At 38.5% G+C, this 23,245-nt stretch overlaps 1 protein-coding gene across 2 annotated transcripts; it reads left to right on the top strand.

Annotated features, from left to right (window-relative positions):
• The first annotated feature begins 3,552 nt into the window (after positions 1–3,552).
• LOC128858879 (uncharacterized) lies at positions 3,553–19,452 on the top strand. 2 transcript variants are annotated; one of them, XR_008454067.1, is made up of 3 exons: positions 3,555–3,636; positions 16,284–16,539; positions 16,602–19,452. XR_008454067.1 is itself a non-coding variant. In XM_054095431.1 (2 exons), exon 2 carries the CDS (start codon positions 11,965–11,967, stop codon positions 14,647–14,649), a length of 2,685 nt encoding a protein of 894 aa, XP_053951406.1. In that variant the 5' UTR covers positions 3,553–3,636; positions 11,912–11,964; the 3' UTR covers positions 14,650–16,261. The 2 variants fall into 2 exon arrangements, 1 of the variants encoding a protein (XP_053951406.1); XM_054095431.1 differs by lacking the exons at positions 16,284–16,539; positions 16,602–19,452 and adding an exon at positions 11,912–16,261 and having other exon boundaries at positions 3,553–3,636.
• Positions 19,453–23,245: the final 3,793 nt, after the last annotated feature.

Here is a 23,245-nt window from a genome sequence, read left to right as displayed (position 1 = left end):
TAAATCTAATGGCAATAGATGTGTTAGTACATTGAGCGCTTCAGTAGGACTGGTGCTAAGCGCTCCTGTAGTTAAGATACACGCTGTTCTTTGTATCTTGTTCAGCTTAGTTTTGTTGTATTTCCTTTCTGTTGCAGGCCACCAAACTAGTGCCGCATATGTTAGTATTGGCCTTACAATGGCTGTGTAGGACCAGTTGGATAGTTTTGGTTGGAGACCCCATTTTTTTCCCAACATTCTCTTACACGTGTAAAGTGCTATATTCGCTTTCGTTACCTACGTTGGACTTCCAGCTGAGTTTGGGGTCCAGGATAACCCCCTAGGTATTTTGCCTGTTTGGTTAGCGTGAGGCTGATGCCGTTTAGTTTTGGCAGATTAAAGTTTGGCACCTTGGGTTTCTTGGTGAATAACATCAGTTCAGTTTTTCTCGGGTTTACACTTAAACCACAGTCCGGGGCCCAATTGCTGAGTAATACCAGAGCTCCTTCCATAATCTCACTGATTGTGGTTGGAAACATTCCTGAAACCATAAGCACTATGTCGTCCGCGTACGCCACTACTTTAATTCCCTTTCGGTTGAATTTGGTAAGGATGTTGTTGGCGACTAGTAACCACAGCAGAGGGGGTAAGACTCCTCCCTGAGGGTTCCCCTGTTGACAGAGTGTTTTATCGTGCTGCTACCTACCTCACCGATGATTATTCTAGTTTTGAACATGTTCTCTATCCATTCGTTGAGACCTATGTCTGTGCCTAACATGTTAAGAGCCTCAATTATAGATCTTGTGGTAACATTGTTGAAGGCCCCCTCTATGTCGAGAAAAGCGACTAGTGAGTATTGCGTGTATTCTATGCTCCTCTCAATCGCATTTACAACCTCATGAAGAGCTGTCTCTGTGGATTTTCCTTTGAGATAGGCATGTTGAGATGGTGAAATCGTTGTGTCTGTAATCTTTTCCCTGAGATACACATCCAACAATCGCTCGAGAGTTTTGAGGATGAAGGAGGATAGGCTGATGGGTCTGAAATCTTTCGCTGTATCATGACCGCGTCTACCAGCTTTGGGGATAGAGATCACCTTAACCCTCCTCCAGCTTTTTGGTATATGCCCTAGCATAAGGCTTTTTCTGAAAAAGACCTCCAGCCAAGGAATAGTCGTTTCCCGAGTGTTCCACAGCATGGCTGGGAATATCCCTTATACGGCTGCATTATATGGTTGAAAGATTTTTATCGCCCATAATATTCTATCTTGGGATACGATGCGATTGATTATAGTGGGTGATAGTTTGGATGTTTGAACACTGTCAGTATTGTTCTCAATATATTCTGTGTTGCCTGGGAAATGTGTATTTACAAGATGTTCTAGTGTGTCGGCCGAGGATTTTGTCCACTCTCCGTTATCTTTCTTCAAGAGGGGTCTATTTTGAATAAATAAACTCGAAGTTATCAGAACAAAGCTCCTGTCGTTTCTATTTTAGGTCAGTCGAGTTAATTTTGGGTTCACCTTGTAGACAAAAAAATCTGCAAATAAGTTAGCTACTGTACTTGCAAATTAAATTTTTCATCCAACATCATCGAAACAGGTAAATTCGAACTCGACTTTTTAGATTTTACAAAATTCCAAAATTCGGATAATTAGCTTTGACGTTCCGCTCAGTATTAAGTACACGTAACCTTTCTATAACACGGTAGATAGGTTCCTAGAAACTGTGTTGTATGGGACCCAGAGCCAGTATAAAAACGGGGGTTATGTTTCGAAAACTTATTAAAAACAATGTTTTTTTGTTCATTTTTCTTGATGGTCCGGAATGTTACTTCATTCAAATTACGACTTTTTCTCCTTTCAAAAGACGATTCAAGATTTGTATATTTTCTTCTAAAGAAATAAATTTCCTCTTGAACGTTGTGTTTTATCTTTTTCGGACATAGCTTGGGTCTGAAACTTAATTTTAAAAAGTTATTCTTTAACACAAGGAACCCGCCAGGAACAAGAAGAAGAGGCAGACCATTGGTGACTTGGCAAAGGGCTATCCGCAATGAAAAAATAAACCGGCATCAATGAATGGAAAATCGTTTAATGAACTGAGATTAATATCTAGAAATAGAAGTGTTTGGAAAACTTTTGTTGAACCCTTAAGCTCCTAAAGGAGTATGGAATAATAATAATATTCTTAAACACACCGCGGCTCGACGCTGACTGCCGACCAGCACTGTGAGACATTTTTATTTTCAGCCCACGGAGATAGAAAGAAATAATTTCCCCAACACTCACTGAGATACAAATGTATACATCTCAGTGGTAACGCTGTATACCGTTAGAGCGAAACCGTGTTATAAGATGACCCGTTATAGGAGGGCTACCTGTACAAGTATATATTTTTTGAAATTCAGATTATTTAAGAATTTAAATTTCTTTTGAAAATACTTGTATTCTACAAAAAATGACTGATTACTTTAGTTGCTTTAGATTTCTTAAGGTATTTATTTTTAAGATTTTTTAATTTCTTGATTTGCTTATTATGCGAAGGTGACTCATAACGGCGTTTTTTTTTTTTAAAGGAATGTTATTAATGCAAAATTCATGCAAGAAAAATCACTGTGAATGCTCAAGTCGAACAATAATTCACACCATTTAGTTAAATTTACTTTCCTACCACTCGCATCTGGCTACTTATGGGGTTAGGGGTAGTCATAATTTTCAAAAAATTGAATTTTTGAATTTTCTTAAAGTATAATATCTTAAAAATATTGTGTGGAAATTTGGAATGAATCCGACAAATACTTTTCGAGTTATTCAACAATTAACAAAGGGCGCTCGGGCGCTCCGGCTCTATTCGTATTTTTGCGGATCTACCTTCATATCTATTGGTTTTCCGCTCTGTGCACTTCACTTTCTCCACTGGCACTTATGCTGAAAACAGTGAACGACGTAAACGCAGTCCCCTGTCAGCTGTTACGATCAAACTAATGAGAACCCCATGTAAATGACAACTTCCTTCCTTCGGTATCGTAAAATCGTAGATTTTATTTCACGATATTTGAAAATTCCCGTAAAACCCTGTCAGCTGATTGTTCTCTCACCACACAGTGTTGCCAAGCAGTACATTTCTAAATCATTAATATCATTAATAAACTTAGAAAAATTATATTATAATTTTTATTAAAATAACTTAAAAACGCTGTTGAATAATGTTAATTATAGATAAATGAACTATTTGCATTTGTTGATTTTTGGCTTTGGTTTATTAAACAATGAAAAATTCTAATTGATAACCCGGATGTGTGAAAAAGTGTGCAAGCAAAAATATCAATGGCAACATTGTGTAGATACAACCAAACACATACACACACAAACCGATGCATTGTGTAAATATGTAATTAAAAGATCGCAGTTATGCTCACGGGATGAGGCTTGTGCTCGTGAGGGGCTGCGGTAAGGGACTGCGTACGTCGTTCACTGTTTTCAGCATTAGTATTTTCGATTAGTCACACTCTTTTCTGCTGCCGTATTGCCTTATCTTCATTTTGTATTGCATTTCAATAACGCTTGCAGTTCATTTTGTTCGTTTAAGCTAATAAGTGCAACTATTTGTGTTTGCGCAAGAAGGTTGAATTAAGTGAAAAAAGACTTTAAAAGAGGTAATTCTTGAATAAAATACCTTACTAGTTATTCTCTGGGTTTGTTGTGTTTTAATAAATCGACAGTTTAATATTTTTACCGGAATTCGGTGGGTAGAAATTTTTCTTGGCGCACGTCTGCTGCCGAGTTATAATTTGTGGCATATTTCACCACAACACACTATGCATGGCATATGCAGAGAACGGAGAACGTGAATGATATAGAAAAGTCTCACCAGAGAACGTAATTTTTTCGTTATCACTGAAGTTCTCCGTATTTTATTTGGCGACCGCGTTACTCATGAGTTGAAGCTCATTGAAAATGTGGCTGATGTGCACTCGTGATGTCATTGCATTCTCTTAGAACGTGGGTAATAGGAGCATTAACGCATAATTCGTGTTAAGAAATTTAAAATGAAATGGGTAAATAATGCGTAGAGGTCTAGTAGGAATATGAAAGTGAATGCTACTGAATAGAGATGAACAATAAGGTTCTCCTTCGATTACACTAAAAACAAAAGACAGTGAGAGTATAGACTACAGTCATGATGCAAAGAATAATGAGATGGCGCCCATCGTGGTCCCGTTACTTTGCGCTCAGCGAATTTGACAACTAGTTACGTGATTTTAGCTCCAGTATGGCCAGATTACCATTTTCGTAACTTGATTTAGCATTTTTTTTTGTTATTTTTATTATTTTTTGTCTCGGAGTTTTAGTTCTTTCTTCATGACATTTTTCTAGCTGTTCTAATTAAAATGTCATGTTTATAATTTTGTGAAATATAAATTTTTTAATAATTATTTAAATAATTCACTCAGTTTTATTTAGCTTTACTTTTTTTTAACATCTGGTGGCATTGCCCGCGATTGCCGGTGTTGTTGGTGTTCTTCTGCTTTCGGCAGTGAAATCTCTCTCTCGCTACTGCAGAGTTGCCTAGCTTTGGATATAAAAACGCACTAAATGCCCATTTAAAGAAAATAAAACACGAAATTTTTATTGTGTTAAGTAAGAACTTTGTATGCGTGACAAATTGTCTGTAGAATGTGCGTTTTTTTTAAATAAATGTGTTATGCTTATGTTCAATTTAATTTATGAGTTTTTTTTTGTTAAGCGAAATTCTTTTGTTAAAGAAACGACTTTTTTGCTATATTTGAAGTTATGTAACTACATAAGGTACTCTTTTTGTAAAAATGTCAGTATGGTTTCTTTAGTATTTTCTGGTATTTTGTTGGTTATTTTTACTATGAATACACCTCTTGATGCTCTATGTCTCACTAAGGATTGATGACCGGAAGAAACGATTACACCTCTATGGTTTCAATTCGCATTCAATAAATTCAAAGGCTTTTTAAAATGTGTAAAAAGGTTTTCAATCTTAAGAAGAGTTGAGAGAGGGGCATGTAATATTTTTGCATAGCCTTAAATGGAGCCAAAAATTAAATTTGCACTTTGAAATTATCAAATTTTATAAGAGTAAAAAACTTTTCATTAGCACTAAAATCTTCTCAGAGTGGCCTTTTTTAAACTTCTTTTGTATAATAATACAGTTTTTTTTCAACTTAAGTCTCGGTAGCCTTAAATTAAAAACAAAAAGAAACAAACACCAAACTTAAAAATTGTCGCATTTTCGGTATAAAAAAGCACTAAATTTATTGCGAAGAGCAAATGGTTGGCAATACTGCACAACTCTGCAAACGTGACGTCACGTACGCTCTGATGGGCGCAATCTTCTTTCTATCATTCTTGGACTACAGTGAATCAGTGAGAGTATAGACCTTCTACTCTCTAGAGCAGTGCTGTCCATCCCAAGGTGGATTTATTAAGGTGACAGCATTCACCCAGCTGAATTTTTCGCCGTAGGTATGGCTTACGTCAAAATGATATGCTTTGTTTGTATGTATTGGTATGTTTACATTCGTATGTTTACATTTGATTACTGATTTTGACGTGATGCTTGGACCAAACGCAACAATAAATACATGTAGGGTTTTACTTATATGTGTTTGCTGTCACCTGTAATAAATTCGCCTTGGTCCATCCCATAGATCAATTGATCATTCGTATTCTTATTCTCCATCGTTCAGTCGTTAGCAAACCAGCAACGAATAAATACCAAGTTTGTCCGCGACGCTTAGTGTATGCAATACAATGCCCTGTGAAAACTTTTTTATGCTAGAAAATGCCTTTGGCGACTTGCAATGCCTTTTATGTTACAAGTCGTTCAAAGGAGGCCCACAAAAATATAAAAATTTTAGACAAAAAAGCTAGTCAGGGATTATATGAAGAAAAAAAGTTAGACTTTTTGGAAAAATTCAAAGGGTGGTTGGCTAAAGTAGAAAATGAGGAAGTTGTTAAGCAATCAAATATAAAAATGAAAGCTGAACTATCATCCATGATCAGCTTATATATTGCTAAACAAGGCCGGCCTTTTATAGATGGTGTTTTTGTTAAAAAAATTTGTTTACAAATTTTTCAAAAAATGAATCTTGATACAGACCTAGTTAAAAATGTACCCATATCCCGCAAACTGGGAATACACATTCAATCTGCAGTGAAGGAAAAAATTAATGATTGCCATTTTTTTCTCTGTGCTTGGACGAAACCACCGAAGAAGAATCATTTTATCCAATATTGAAAAGAATATCTTATCAGTGCCTTTCACTTTTTCCCACAACATATTTTTGTGAGAAAATTTTTTCGGACTTAAAGTTCATTTGCTCCAAGCAGCGCCACAGTTTAACATCAAGTCATTTATCGAATGTACTTTTATTAAGAAGCTGCCACGAAAGTATTCATATTAAAGATTTTATTAGAGATATAATATAGATTTACAAACCCAAATATATATAAGGAGTTACATAACGTTCCAAATTTTCTACTCCAATCCAATATTTATTTATTTTGGTTTAAATTTCCTACTGGGCTGCTCCCATTCTCTCGACCTCACTTATACACTCACATTTTTCATTCGGATCCCTACACTCAAAAATTACTTTTACCCATGTCTCCCTATAATTCCCGTTTGATTGGTTTGACTTTAAGTTAATTCCAATCAAACGGGAATTATAGGGAGGCATGGGTAAAAGTAATTTTTGAGTGTAGGGATCCGAGAACATCGAGCTATTATGCCTAGATCTTTGAATTCATGAACAGATTGTGGTAAAGTATTATCAATACTATAAGATGACCGGAAAACATTTTGAGTTTTGGCGAAAGCGACTTGAAAACCGTTCTTAATATATAGACAGATGCCAGAGTTAATTTCCGGTTGCAATATAAGAACATCCTCATCATATTTAATTGCAGAAAATATTTTCAAATCATCAGCAGACGAAAGAAAGTTGGCAAATGAAAAGCAGGTACTTATATCATTAATAAATAGAACGCAGAGAAGAGGCCCTAAAATACTGCCTTCTGGCACTCTTGAAGATGCAATCAAAGATTCCGTACATTCACCAACAATCGTTACCACACTTCGTCTATCGGATAAATAAGATTTCAACCATTGAAAGAAAACAGAATAAAAACCAAGCGAGACTAATTTATGTAATAGCATTGTATGAGAAACTCTATCAAATGCTTTAGAAAAGTCAGTGTAAACAGAATCGATTTGAGAACCTTCAGCAAAAGTCGAAAAGCAATATTCACCAGAAGCAGGTTGGAAACTGTAGCGTTTGAAACCGTTTAGCGTTCAACGCTAGAACAACGCCAAATTGCCGAAATTTACTTAAAAAAAAAAAAACAAATAAATCTGTTCGCAAAATTCGTAGAGCGAAGTGTTGTATTGGACCCCGAAATATCGATTCCTTATCGTTCTCAACTTGTTGGTTTTTGTCCTTCCGCTACGTGAAAAATTTTGCATCTTGGCTTCATTGTTTGGAGTGGTGACTCATTCATAATGCAACTAGCGCTTTCGCACCATTTCGTTGCACATCCTCGCTACCAACTTGTTCAACGGTTATTTACAGCCTGACTATATCCAGTCTGTGCAGTTTAAGAACCTTATTAGGTGGTTGACGTCTAAGCCAGACAGTTACTCGAGACACTTTCGAACAGTGGTTTGCCCAGGGTTGACATTCTCTTCTTCCATAGGGTAGAGGATTCACAGCAGAAATGGAAAATCGTTTCGTTTTCCTTCGGTTGTTTACAACTAGGAGATACCTATTTGGCTGCTTGCTCTCCTGTGGACCAGAAGCCAGTTATCCCAGCCGTGAGTCTGCAGGCATTCTTTCATTTAAAATTTATCAATGTTCACGCTTGCTTGTGGTTGTAGGTGGGCCAAAAGGTTCTGCTAGTTTTGCTTGTCGTCTGGTCTTTCCAGTTACAATTCGCGATTCGTAGGTACAACAGCAGTGCAAGAGCCCTGGGTCTTTAGGGGCCGTCTCTGTGGGTTAAGTGCGCTGAAAGGGACCACGTTATATATATGACAGGAGTTCGAGTAGACCTAGGACCGGTCTTATAGTATCATCCCATCTCACTGTGACGGGTCTTGAGCAATTCTGTTGCCAAGACCTAGTAGCGGCTGAGGTGTGTTACAGAGGTAGACGCGGATGGTCGAAGTTTGTGATTGCATCTGCTTATTTTCCTTATGATGCTCTGGAAGGACCACCACCCGGGAAGGCCACTAGTCTCGTGAGGTTCTGTGAGCGGCGCAATCTGGGCCTCATCCTATGTTGCGATGCTAATGCCCAGCATACAATCTGGGGCAACAGCAAGTGCAATGGACGGGGCTCTCGACTATTCGAATTAATCGTGTCCTCTGGCCTAGACATACATAACAAGGGCTCACAGCAAACGTTTGTAACAGCTAGAAGGCAGGAGGTGATTGATCTAACCCTATCAAACTCAAACCTTGGGTGGTCAATCAAGAACTGGAGGGTCCTTGTCAAAGATTCGAGCTCGGACCACAAGTACATTGAGTTTCAGTGTGGCGAGGAGGCACAAATGCCATTGTCCTCTAGAAACCCAGAAAAACAGAGTGGCATAAGTTTGGGGAGGCGTTGCGGGACCTTGATGTTACACCACCAAGACTTCGAAAAGAACAGGCCATTGAGGCGGCTGTTGAGAAATTCAACGCTGCCCTAACCGAATGTTTTGAGTCAGCCTATCCAATTCGACCTCGTGAGTCGAGAAAACTTCTAAACCGGGCCCTCAAGACTAACCTTGCAGAGGACTGGGAGCGATACCGTGATGTTCAGAAGAACTACAAGAGGCTTATTCGGGAATCGAAAAGAGCCTCATATAGGGAATTCTGCAGCGGTATTGAATCTCTGAGTGACACGGCGAAATTGGTTAGGATCCTGAAAAGGGACTCAACTGCAAAGCTGGGGTCACTTGGGAAATCTGATGGCTCCTTCACGGAGCGGCAAAGTGAGACACTCAGCTTGCTGATGGAATCTCACTTTCCTGGTAATCCTGGTGCTGTGCGAATGGGCTATCGGCAAATCCCGCCAAGACTGGTATTGTCCTCTTTACTAGAAGGAGGAAGCTTGATGGACTCGTTCTGCCAAAGCTAAAAGGAGTCACAATCCAGCTATCCAAGGAAATTAAATATCTTGGAGTAATCCTCGATAGTAAGCTCCCATGGAAATCACACGTTGAAACAAAGGCATCCAAAGCACTGATAGCTCTCTGGCAGTGCAAAGGTGTCTTTGGGGAAAATGTGGGGTCTCTCTCCTAGCAAGGTCCTATGGAAATACACGGCTATGATAAGACCCATTATCACCTATGCATCAGTGGTCTGGCTGAGTCGACTCTCTCTAGTGGGAGTCAGGAGGACCTTATCGAGACTACAACGCACTGTGGCCATCTGTTGTACAGGAGCTTTTCCGACTACGTCAGGCCCGGCATTAGATGCTCTGATTGGTTTACCACCTCTTGATGCTTTCATCTCAAGAGAGGCCATCTGCAGACTGAAACACAATGGGAACTGGCACGACCCCTGTCCGGCATTGGAACACAGAGAAGGCATGGACGTCGATCCAACGATTCTCTCCATGCCCCATGACTCCATGCCATCAAGAGTCGTACTTGAAAAGAGATACAATGTAATGCTACCAGAGGCTCAGCTGTGGGAAGACTCAGAAAATGAGCCCGGCAAGACATAATAGCCTGATGCTAACATGGGTCCCGGGACACGTGGGTATCGCGGGTAACGAGACCTCTGACTCCTTAGCCAAGATGGGCTCTGAGGCCATCTTGGCTTCTTGGCACCACAAGATCTACTCAGATTTCTTCAGAGATCGGGTAGATTTAAAGAAAATTAAAAGGGAATCCAAGTGTATTACAATGGACGTAATTAATGTCTGAGTGCTGCACTTGCTAGTTGTCCTGACAAAAAAAAAAAAAAAAAAAAAAGTTTTTTGAAGATATTGCAGTTTTGATAGCACCCAGTGGTGTGAATACCGATTCTGCAAGACCGCCATTCATGGCAGATCCCCCTCTTTCCAGTTCATCTGCTTTTTCGTTACCTTCAATGTTGCGATGCCCTGGAACCCAGATTAAGGTAACTTTATGGTTTTCACTCCTGCTTTGTTCCACCAGGTTACAGGTTTTTGTAGTTGAATCCAGTGTCTGGATTGCAGCTTTGTAATATTGTGAAAGTATAGCGATATTGCTCTTAAAACAGAATTCTGCGATTAGTAGCCTACAAGCTTCCCCAATTGCCACTACTTCCCCCTGGAAGACATTGCAAGTATTAGATAGACATACAAATTTTTCAATTCCAAGTCCGTGAAAATATATACCTGCTCCAACACCACAATCCAGGGGTCATACTTGAAAAGAGGTACATTGTGGTGCTGCGAGAGGCTCCATTGTGCCCAAACTCTGAAAATGAGCCCGGCAAACACTGTTTTTGCATTTTCACGGATAGCTCCAGGACTGAGCACGGTTCCGGCTCTATTATCTACGTAGAATCCAGCGGGACAAAACTACACTTTGCTCTTGGAATGTACGTATCTGTGTTTCAAGCGGAGGTGTATGCTGTTCAGGAAGCAATGAACAAGTGGAAAGGCAGATCTGTATATGTCTGCAGCGACAGCAAAGCTTGACTTAGACAGCCCTCCAACCACTTCAAGGGTATTTGAGTTCTGTAAATCCAGGCTGAACTATGTCGGTAGACATAATATCCTGATGCTAACATGTGTCCCGGGACACGTTGACAACTCGGGTAACTAGATATCTGATTCTTTAGCTAGAATGGGCTCTGAGGCCAACTTCTGTAGCCCAGAGTCCGTTCTGCCACTTCCTTCTGCAGCTATCAAAACCACGGTTAGCAAACGGGTTACTCCAACCCACAAGCGAGCTTGGTACGGTGAGAGAGGCTGCAGATGAACAAAACTGATGATGTTACCTGCCATGTCCGCCGACTTTCGCAGATCCTTCTCTCGTGATTAGGCAGCTGGTTGGACTGCTGACGAGTCACTTTCTGTGGGCGAAGCACATGGAAAAGATAGACTTCTCAGACAGTGCATTCTGCCCAACATGTGGAGAGAAGGATGAGACGGCGCACCACTTTCTGTGCGAATCAAGCTTGAGGTCTCTGTCACTGATGTGTTAAGAAGTGACCACCTTGGCTCCTTTGCCCCATAAAATCTGATCAGATTTCTTCGGTGCTTGAGTAGATTTAAAGAAAATTAAAACAGGAACCAGAGTGCAGTACCCGAATGGTACAATTGTCTGAGTGCTGTACTCGCTAGCTGTCCCGACAAAAGAGAAACAGTCAAAATTATAACAGCTTGGTTGAATATAAATATTATTGTGCACAGTGCACGGCGAGCTCCAATGTGGTCTCATGTGCTGACAGCCTATAATTTGAGAATTCTTATACATGTAAGTACTTTCTCAGATGTGAAGATACGAGTGTCATAATGAATTCTTAAAGTTCCAGTGTGGAATATAGGGCCACAACGAATTTCTACCATTCGGGTCTGTTTTGCGCCAATCTCTTAACTTCATCCCAGCTAAGCTGCATTGCGCTGGCTTCTGACTCCAGCAGTCGTCTCCAGATATTCGCTGGTCTTTCATGTTTGTGGCTTCTTTGGGGGTTCCAGTTGTGCTTGTTGTAGCAGCATAAACATTCCCCATACTTACATACGGGGAATGCTGCTGGAGTGGCAATCCTTGGCCGGATATAAATCCGGGTCGTTTCGGTAACGTAGAACCAACTGCCATGGAAATGTGGGGGTTCCAGTCAATGGCGGCCCTTGTTAAGTTACCATTTCCTCTACGTAGATTTCTAAATGATCGCTACAACTTCGATGTCATTCACTTACAATTTTCATTATTTTTCAGACCAACATATGGATATACTACCACACGATTCGTCATAATTTCCTTAGTGAGATATGTTGTTTGGAATTTGGAATGTCCGTACTCTATCAGAGGCTCTTAAACTCGAAGAAATATGTAGTGAAATGGATACATATAATTTGGATATAATCGGCTTGTCAGAGACGCATTGGATTGGTGTGGGTAATATTGAAACAAGACCAGGTTACCATTTTTTATACAGTGGCAACTCTGAGAGTAAGCTGTATGGCGTTGGCATACTCGTTAAGCCAGCAGCTTATAGGAGCTTTCTGGGCCACTGCCCGATTTCGGAGCGCATACTAACTGCGCGCTTTAAAACTGTCACAGGCAATCTTACCATAATTCAATGCTATGCACCAACTGAGCTCAAAGAGTACGGGGAAAAGGACAAATTCTACCAATCGCTGGAGGAGACACTGGACGATGTGCCAGAGGGTGACACAATTATAGTCGCTGGTGATTTTAATGCGAGAGTCGGAACAGACAATACGCGCTTCGAACTGGTAATGGGCAAACATGGAATGGGCGAAAAGTGCAATGATAATGGCAATAGACTGAAAAATCTTGCCGAAAAGCGTAAGTTATTCATTGGTGGTACAGGATTTGAGCATGCGGCAGCCGAGAAGTATACATATGTACAGAAAAGAGGGGGTCGACAACAGATCGATCACATACTAATCAACCAGTCCCAAAAAGAACGACTCGTTGACGTATGCAATGAGCGGCAAGCGGATATTAACACAGATCACTTGCTGGTGGTGGCCAAATTAGATTTGCAACTATGCATGGTGAATAAGTTTGAATTGAAGGCGCTTAAAGATGTACAAATACCCGCAAACTATCGTTGCAAATTAAGGGAAGCTATCGCCTCACCAGCGACAACACCCACTTGTGCAAACATCGATGAGATACTAAAACAAGTAGCGTGTGAAACTTTGGGACAGCTTTACAATCGCGAACAGTCATGGTTGAGCAAAACGACCTGGGAGCGAATTGAGAGTAGAAAAAAATTGAAATGTAGGCTTGAAAAATCTGAAAATGAAGAAGAGCGAAAGCAGATGAGGCAGGAATACAATGCAATACAGCAGGAAATCAGGGAGCTAGCAAAAGAAGATGAAGCACAGTATAATGCGACTGCAGCAATGAGGATCACTGAGGAGGAAATAGCTGTGCAACTGAGAGATTTCAGAGCGCAACATTGTGAGTACAAGCAACTCACTGTTGCACAACCACACCTAACGCCGCTGAAGGAGCGTAAAAATAGCGGACCAAGAAGAAGTAGTCGACAAGCAGCGCGCCGCGAAGCGCACATACAGAGTGAAGCAAATAATTGCCGACCTACGAACGAGCTAAAGTCGAGTATAGAAGCAGGAGCAGCAGCAGCAGGTACTCGTACAACTGCTATGCGACCTTGTATAAAGCAGTTGAAAGAAGGGCGCACTTCAATAGATCATAAAGCGCACGCTGCTCCTATGACAAAGAAAGAGAACGAACTAATAAATTTGGCGCCACCAACAGCGAATGAAATCGAAACTGCTGTAAAGCAACTCAAAATTAAAGAACCGTCTAACCCCAAAGACATACCCATCCAGCTGTTGCAGCACGGGCTAGACGAGTTGCTACCCATAATGCAGCGAATTTTTGAAACGATTTGGAGGCGAAAACTCACCAGCAAATGCAAGCCGAAGGTGTTGAAGCTAAATGCAGCGCCAGCAGTATTACAACGCATTTTAGTCGCCATTATACACCAGCGTATGGCGCCGATGCTCCAGAGTGCGCTACGCGTCGAGCAACGCGGTTGTGGACGTCGTGCCTCCTGCATAGACCTCGTAGGTGCTGTGCGCAGTATTATCAAGAAATTGAATGGAAAACCGCTCGTTCTGCTTTTCCTGCATTTCGAAGCGCCGTATGAGACTATGCGACGCACCGCTATTTGGGAAAGGTTACGCTTTTTGGGTATTCCAGAAGAGCTGGTATTACTCATCGAAGCACTTTATTTAACTTTTGATGCACGCCCAGTTGGCGTGCGCGAGGACTGCGAACTGTCGCGTTTACTGTGTGCTTTAGTGTTGGATGGTGTGCTCGCTGAAACCAACTGCATTGTAGGCAAAGGCATTGAATTGACAGCAAGTCGTGTTTTGTGCGATCTGGCATATGGCGATGATATCTGTTTTCTTACAGATAAGCTGGAGAGTATGCAGCGTAAAATGGAAGTGCTTATAAAGCAGGCTGAAAATGTGGGGCTGCAGGTGGACTTTGACAAAACTAAAGTTATGAGCTGGAATGTGGAAAATATGGAAAAATTAAGGATTACAGTGGGCGAAAAAGTTTTTAGTATAGAAAATGTGAAAAAGCACAATTATTTGGGTTGCTTACTCTCAAAGCATGCTAATACAGATGCAGCGGCAGCAGAACGCATCGATTTGGCACGGTGTAAATTTAAAGAATGGCAGACGGTTTGGGAATCCAGAAAGTTAGTAGAGAGCGAAAAATTAGATATATTCCGAAAAATTATAATGCCGGTACTTTTGTATGGTTCGGAGGCATGGACATTGTCAAAACAAGCACGCAATCGATTAGATTATTTTGTGGCGACAAGTCTATTCACAATTTGTCAGCTACGTACAGAAATGGACCAACAAAAACAGCAATGGAAGGTAGAAATAAGTGGACGAGCTGAAAATGATATAATAAAAATGGCGTACGAGTGGAAGCCGTAAAAAAACTAAATAAGTTGTACTTAGTAAATCATATAAAATTGGCTTCTGTACCCAATAGAGTATCGCATCCAAGCGGTTCCAACGATTCCATTTTGTTAATACATAAGTTAAGCAGAAATAATTGCTGGCCACCTACATAAACGAACATGCAGAGAGCTGTCAAAAGAAAGTGTCAGTCAGTTGTTATGCAACTGTGAGTAGGCTGCTGTGAGAGCGACCACAGCAGTTAACAGCAAAAAGGATTTAAATGTGCACAAATGGCAGTCAAATGTGTTCATAATTTACTTAAAGGTTTGACATTTACGAAATGGGACGCTATACGCTTGAACAAAATTGGGAAATATTGAAAACCTATTTCCAAAGTGGTGAGTCTTCTTCTTCTTTTCTGATGAAGCTCATTTTCACATCGGTGGCTATGTCAATAAGCAAAATTGTCGGATTTGGGGCTCAGCATCCACAACGAGTCACTGTTTGGTGCGGTTAAAGCCAGTCGTGGCAATCATTTGAACGATATTATTTTTCATTCATAAATGACAATATTCAATCTTCAAAAAAAAAAGTTCGAAAAAATATTGATTAGTTTGTTTTTATAGCCGATTCAAAAAGCAAATTTTACATGGCCCACCCTATATACAATATTTTTGTAAATTCTTAATGTTAATAAATAAATATTTTATAATTTGTATATGTATATCCAAGGTAAGACATGCCTTGCTAGGGCAATCGGCGAAAATGTCCTGATAATGCACAGGAAGTGAGGAATATTCAAAAATTCTGTTTTTGTCTGGGAGCGGATTATCCTAAATATAATCTTGGAAATTAATAAAAAAAATCAACGCTCAGAACTTTCTACTAAACCCAATATTTTTAATCAAAACAAAATGTTAGCAGTATGAAATTCTTTGAATTATAATTTAAATATTATATTTGATGTGATTATAACTTTTTTAAAATTATTAATGAATAAAATATTTTTTGTGCAATAATAGAAATTAATAATAAAATCTGAACCGGATTATCCTAAATATAACCTTGTAAATGAAGCAAACAAGAGTTCATAACTTTTTACTACACCCAATATTTTTAATCTTAACAAAACGTTAGTTAAGTGCAATGTGCAATTCTTTGAGTTATAAGTTAAATATTTTATGTGATTTGAATTTTTAATTTTTTTTTTAATTATTAATAAATTAAATATTTTTTGTGCCATAATAAAAATTGCAACAAAAAATGTGCTTAGTGGCTTCACTCTTCTCATCTGTGTTAAATTCGTACAATTGAAATTTAAAAAAATCTCTATAGTGTTTTTCTAACTAACTACTACTCTGTTCTACTGCTCTGAACTTGAATAGATGAGTAGTAGAATTGGCAGCGCAAAAAGCGGCATCAATTGTTTTGCTCCGCTCCAACCAAGGTGGATTTATTATAGGTGAAAGCATTCACCCAGCTGAATTTTTCGCCGTAGATAGGGTTTACGTCAAAATGATATGCTTTGTTTGAATTGGTATGTTTACATTCATACATATGTTTACATTTGTGTTTACTGAGCTCTTGATGCAAATGGAACATTTATTCACATTTGCCAATTTATTGACTCGCGGTTGTCCTTTAATTTAATTAATTTAAAATTTTAGGACAATTCATTGTGGCTGTATCATTGCTAGACCGTGGTGAATCATACAAAGCACTGGTTCCACTCGCTGCTTATCGAAAATACGTACAAAGGTCTACAAGAATTGACAATAATTGTATCTGGTTGTGGTTTATATACTGCTGCATTGAAGCTGCTTTCTGGCTTCAGATTATCACCTCTTCCCATATGGGTACGCCGCATTACGAAGGAAAGCGCCAAAGAGGCATGAGCGTGGTCACAAGAATATGAAATGACTGGTGAGAAAAAGTACTTTCTATGCAAACATTTTCTTTTCTATATGTTTTTTTCTATAATTTAGATTTGCCTCATCGCAATAAAGCAACCAATTTAGCCCGGCCACTGTTACAAAAACGCATTTATGACTATGAGTTAGAAAATTCCCCTGGCGTACGTAAATACATATACAATAGGCCGGGTCGATTTGTGGGGAGGCAAAAAAATCGCCCATTGCTCTGTGAAAATCTTATTCTACCTCTAAAACGTATTCTGACATTTGACAAAAAAAAAAAAAAAAAAAATTATAAAAAAAAACTGGCATAAATAATAATTTGTTTTTTATATCATAGAAGCTCACAAATTTAGAGGACGATACCACATAGCGCACAGCAAATAAAATATCCAAATAGATGAAATAAAATTAATATAAATTTAATTAAATTAAATAATTTATTTTTAATCAATTTTTCAATGTTCAAGAACTTATGTTCTAAATACAGGCTATAAACGTCAATAAAGTTGAATTATACAATATAAAATAAATTCACAAGCATGTTACAAATTTGTTATCCAGAACTTTTAAGTGTTCAGTCTTAGATGTAAATCATAGCGATCGATTTTCCACAAAAAAGCAAACATTTTTATGCAATATGGTATGCGCATCTCAACAGTATTTAGTATGAAGTCATCATAGGTTTTCTGAAAGCCATCAATATCCTATGAGCATATAGAACTCCACATGTAAAAATTGCAAATTAAAAATGTGATACAAATACAATTGAGCTCAATATTACATACATTACTTTCTGTACGCAGTGAGACTTTAATTTTGCCCTTGTTTCGAAGTTTTTTTGCGTTATGTTTCTCTATTTTAAACTTTTCCGCGTCCAAACTTCACTCTCTACATTCAATTTCACCTAATGCATGCCCGTGGCAAATTCTAAAATATGTATGTATTAATAATTAAAATACCGCAAACTCAAATGATTTCTTTCATATCCACAAGAACTTACAATTCACACATAATAAATCCACCTTGGACAAAAGCTACATACGAAATCTTCAATAAACTGTGGGAAATGTAGCGACTTTTTATTTTGTGACTATTTCCAGCGTACGTTTCACAAGTAAATCACACTGAAAATGAACAGCTGAATTTGACTTGTTGCTTGGACCAAAGGCAACAACAAATATATGCAGGGTTTTACTTATATGTGGTTGCTGTCACCTATAATAAATTCGCCAACGTACGTTTCGTTACTGCTAGTTACTCTGAGCAATAGTCCAAAAAAGTCTTAACTGGTCTCTGATTGGGACAGTTTTTCGCTACCCCTAATTCCAAAAATTATGTTTGTATCGTATCCAACGAGGTGAAAATGGGCTACATCTGTAGAGATGATTTTTCGGTACAAATTCTTATCTTCAACCAAGCGTTCTTCAGTCTTCAGTCTACTGATTATGAATTGTCAATCCGAATTTACTTAAAAACATTCAAGAAATGTTAAGTCGGCTGTCACGGGGAACAGTGTTGCCTATTTAAAGTTCTCCGCCTCTAAAAACAAGCACCCTTCACAACTATCGGCTAAACTTATTTACTTGATGGTGAAACGATGGTGACGCACACATTTGAGGAGGTGAGGATGTCAAAAAGTCACAAACCATTAAGCAAGACAATTCGAACGATTCTACTCGTATTTAGATTATTAAAAACAAAAAGGACGGAATGATTAAATAATTTGACCATAAACACGTGACCAAAAGCACACACAAATTATATTCATAATAAAAACTGATATACATAAATCCTTCTTTGGTCAGCAAAAACGTGCGCCTGTCCCCAGAGAGAGGAAGAGAGTGTAAGAGAAAGAGAGACAGTCACGCAGTAATCCTTTAGCAACCCTTTATAGAAAGTTTTTTCTTCGAATTTCACACGCTGCTTAACGGTTAAGCGTCAGCAAGTGCAATGCCGTTATGGAACTTCTCTCATTGACAGCTAAGTCTTTTAGCGGCTGTGGGATGACAATTATTGTGTTGTTGGTGGTGATGGCTGGTCTTGACAAAGATTTTGGTGTGCCACACATGCCACGTGGCACACTAATTTCGCACATTGCGATACAAAAGTAACAACAAAGATTACACTGAGCTTATCGGTACTGGTAAATGCCGTATAAATAGAGGCAAAGCGGCAATTTTTATTTTTTCGAAACATTTTTATTTATTTACAAATAACTTCCTTTGTCTTCTTCAAATAATGCTCCTCCTTGTGTTACGACCTCGAGTTCTTACAGCGATGCGATCTGTATTTTCTCAATCGTGGCAAATCTACGTATTTTCAACTGAAGTGAGAAACTGGAAGGGCTGCAAAATACGCTTCCACAGATGACCTCATCATTTGATAAAAAATGCTTTCGACGCTTGAATTTTTTTAGCTGCTGAATACTGTGGATGCTCTAATAACTTGAACTTTAATTCATGGATTCTACCCGTTGTCAAAATGCTCTTGTGACACAGTGCATTGTCCTCATGAAATACAATATATAATTTTTTCTTTTCAAAACTGTGTATTTTTTTCTTTAGCTTCAGTTCTAAAAAGTTACAATAATATTCAGAATTTATTGCTTTACCAGTCCACAAACAAAATTCCTTAAGCATCCCAAAAGACCGATGCTAATACCCTTTTGGCCGATTTCTGGAGATGAACTCGTTTTGGAAGCAAAGAACTAGGTTCGCACCCTCTCTCGCACTCTTTAGCCTCTTGTTTTGATTAAGGATCATGGTGATAGATCTGGGCCTCATCTATAGTGATGAATCGATGCACAAAATCCACTTTATCCTTTCGAAAACGGTCTAAATGTTGTCGAGAAAGCCGAATTCGAATGTGTTTTTGTTCCATTGTTAGCGAATGCGGCACCGACAGTGGACACAAGTTTCTGAAACCCAATACTTGAACAAAAATATTGCTTACACTGCCCAATGAGATGCCTAAGGCTTATACTAAATCTCTTTCAGTCACTCGACGAGATTTTTCTGTATTTTTTCTACGATTTCTGGTGTGGTTGCTGTTCCTGGACGTCTTTGACGTTGACAGCGCTCTAGCATGAAACCGGCCAAAGACTTTAGCGAGGAAACGGCAGCAATGGAAGTCTTGTATTGTAGCACTTTCGATACGGCGTAAAAGAAATAAATAATAATAATAATACGAGAAAACTTCACTTTATACTTATAAAAAATCCAATTTTCACTGTAGACTCTTTATTCGCTCGTATGCTCGCAAACTTCGCACTTTTACACACATTTCTTTTAACTAAGTATGTGCTCCCCAACCTTATCCACCCCTACGAATGCCGATGACGTGTGACTAATTTTGCATGCATTCATGCACGTAAGTACACATGCAAATACTTCAGCGAATTACCGCGTTGATTGCCCCACGCTAAAAGAGCCAAGAAATACGGCATCATTCAAATGGAATTTATGTTGAAGACCGCGCGATAATATAAATATAAGTAGAGCGAATTGAAGAAGTGTTGACATAGTGTAGCAAAATTTGATGATAGGAAAAAAGTTTCACCGATCTGTAAGTTCCGCTAGCCGTTTCTTCAAAGTGGGGAACAAATAGTAGTCCGAGTGATCCGAGAGAACTAAGTCTGGAGAATAGCGGGGATGTGAAACGAGTTGGAACCCTATTTCCATGAATTTTGCGGCCTCAACTACTTGGGTGTGAGCTGGTGCGTTGTGGTGGTGGGAAAGGAATATGACTCGACTTCCTCGATTTAAATGGAATACCAAACACAAACAATAGACCGATCTGGTTGAAATTTGGTGTTCTCCCAAGAGATGCTGCTAACTTCATAAATGTATCCTCGATAGGCGCTAGTAGTGCCACCTCCCGGACTTTGTAAGGGCTTTTCAAACGACACTCGTACATTTCTAGTACGGAGCGTCGGATAGTTTTATGCAGCCTCCGTATGGAAGTGTGTTTTATGAGAATTTCTTTGCCGTCCTTTGTTTTTCAATGACCAAGCACTATTCATTTTTTTTTATTTCTATTATTTCAACGTCCTTCGGTGTTCAGTTACAGAATCTTGTCTAGAGGTATCGCCAGCAATATTCATGCACTATTTTCAAACATTATTAAATCCAACTCGCTGTGCACCATGCATACAATATGTGGCAAATTTAGTAAGGGTCTAGACAGACCAATCTCAATAGATGAAATCAGATTGATGTTACAAAAAACGAAATGTGGAAAAGCTCCAGGCTCAGACAAGGTTCCATATGAGTTTTTTAAAAATGCCGATGACCGGTTTCTTGTTGAGTTGGCAAACGTTTTTAATAGGCTATATAATATGGGCCAAGTATCTGAATGTTTCGAAACAAGTCTGATATATCCGCTCTTTAAAAAAGGCGATAGGAAATCTCCCTCCAATTATAGAGGTATCTCATTTATGAATTGTGTTGCAAAGATAATGATGGGCATTTTAAATGAGCGACTGACAAGCTGGGTAGAAAATAAAAATATTATAACAGAATTTCAAGCAGGTTTCAGAAAGCGACATTCAACTGTAGATAACATATATAACCTAGCAGCAATAGTCCATATTAAGTTTAGGGAGAAGAAACAAGTGTACGCGTTTTTTGTGGACTTTAAAGCCGCTTTTGATACTGTCCCTAGACAACTATTGCTATACAAGCTTCACGAAATAGGAATCTCCACCAAAATAGCAATCTTTATTGAAACTTATTATAGAAATACATGTTCGATAGTAAAAGTGGGAGATGAAATGAGTGAAAAATTCAAAATATCGTCAGGAGTAAAGCAAGGGTGCCTGCTTTCACCTTTGCTCTTTGCTCTTTACTTCAATGACCTGCACGACTACTTGGAGGGGGGACTCTTTATAGATGAGTTAAATATCCGTTTGCTATTATATGCTGACGATATCGTCATATTGGCAGATAAGGTTAGTGCTCTTCAATGATAAGCAACTTAGAAAAATACTGCGATAAGTGGAATATGCAAGTAAACTTATCTAAGTCAGCTATAATGATTTTTCGGAGAGGCGGTAGAATAGCAGAAAAAGAAAAGTGTTTTTTTCACGGCGAAGTTATACCAATAACGAAAGAATATAACTACTTGGGTGTAAAGCTAACATCAAAACTCAGTTTCAAGCAACATATAGAAAATAGAAATGTTCTAGCGAAAAACAGCATAAATGCAACTTGGTGCACATTTCTTAGTAAAAATAAAATTAAGTTGTCGGCAAAATGGAAACTGTTTTTAGCGGTGACTAGAGCAATCCAGAGTTATGCTGCTCAGGTATGGGGAAACTCGTTGTTTGAAGAAGTAGACAAAATTCAACTTTATTTTTTAAAAAGGGTTCTTCATCTCCCGAGTAATACGCCATCTTATTGCATTCTCTTGGAGACAAATGTTCCAAGTTTTCATTTGTATACACTGCAGCTTCACTTAAAATATATATTCAAAACGTTATTTGAATATGATGATAATAGATTGCCTCATATACTATCAAAAAAGATTTTAGAAAAACAGATATTTTGGGTTGAAGAAATTAGTAATCTAGCACAAAAGTTAAATATAACATGTAACTGGGGCACTTCAAATAAAAGAGAGTGGAATAGAAATATAATTTCAATAATAGAAAATCTTCATGATTCGAATATTCGAACTTTATGGGAAAGGGCACACCAAAGCACCCGATTATATAAGGAATTAGACCATAACAACGCCAGAAGCTATTTAAACGATAATACTGGAATCTATAAAATTATGTGGATTATGAAAGCCAGATGTGATTTAATATACTTGGGAAGCCAAAGGAATTTAAATTGCACTTTATGTAACTTAAATGAATTAGAAGACATCACACATTTCTTAGGAAAATGCCCGATCCTTAAAAGAATTCGTCAAAGATTTTTTGGAATAGTTTAAACCGAGATGAAATCATAGACATTTTAAATGGCGTTGGCCCTTCTGGATATAATAACTTATTTAAGTTCATCACTGGTGCTATAGAATATAGAAAATTAATTTTAAGCGAATTCAATACATAGTACCATAGTAACATATGTAAAATGTAAGATTTTGTTTTTTTCTTTTTTCTTCCGACAAACGACCTAGTGTCACTGTCGTACGTTCTAATGTTAATGATTAAAAATTAAATGTAATGTTTATTTTAAGAAAGTCGAACAATAAATAATAATAATAATAAATAATAATTATTTCAAGATTCATATCCTCAGCGGACATCGATCTCGTGGATAGCGCCAGTGTGATAGGCACACACAAACATACTCGCTAAACAGTGGCCACTTATTTTGATCAGTAAACGTGGTTTTACACTGGCTATTCCTCAGCTGAGCTTTCGAACTCAGCTAAATGAGTCTGGAACCCAATAAAGCTCTGGCATCCAATGCGTAACATAAGATTTTTTATAGTTTAAAAATTAATCCTTCCATCCGGCTACACCCGTCCACGGTTAGTTCACTCTTACGTGCGTACATTTTTCTGCATTCGTAATTGACTAATTCACATAACTCATCTTGGCCGCCTTAAATTAAACAAAAGCTCTATAAATGCGCCAAACGTCGAATTCAACGTTTCATAACACAATTCATTCATAGCCGCCATAGGTGTGTATGTGTATGTGTGACTTTGAATTTGTCCTTTTCGTCATCACATTTCTTGCGCTGACATGCAAAAATGCG

Source organism: Anastrepha ludens, chromosome 3 (genome assembly GCF_028408465.1).
Source record: "Anastrepha ludens isolate Willacy chromosome 3, idAnaLude1.1, whole genome shotgun sequence".
NCBI classification, from domain to species: Eukaryota; Metazoa; Arthropoda; class Insecta; order Diptera; family Tephritidae; genus Anastrepha; species Anastrepha ludens.
The sequence above is the reverse complement of the archived record's forward strand: the minus strand, read 5'-3'. Positions and strand labels throughout refer to the sequence as shown.

Excerpts from the sequence above, each read along its gene's own strand:
- LOC128858879 (XM_054095431.1), top strand. The coding sequence starts at position 11,965 with ATGTTGTTTGGAATTTGGAATGTCCGTACTCTATCAGAGGCTCTTAAA.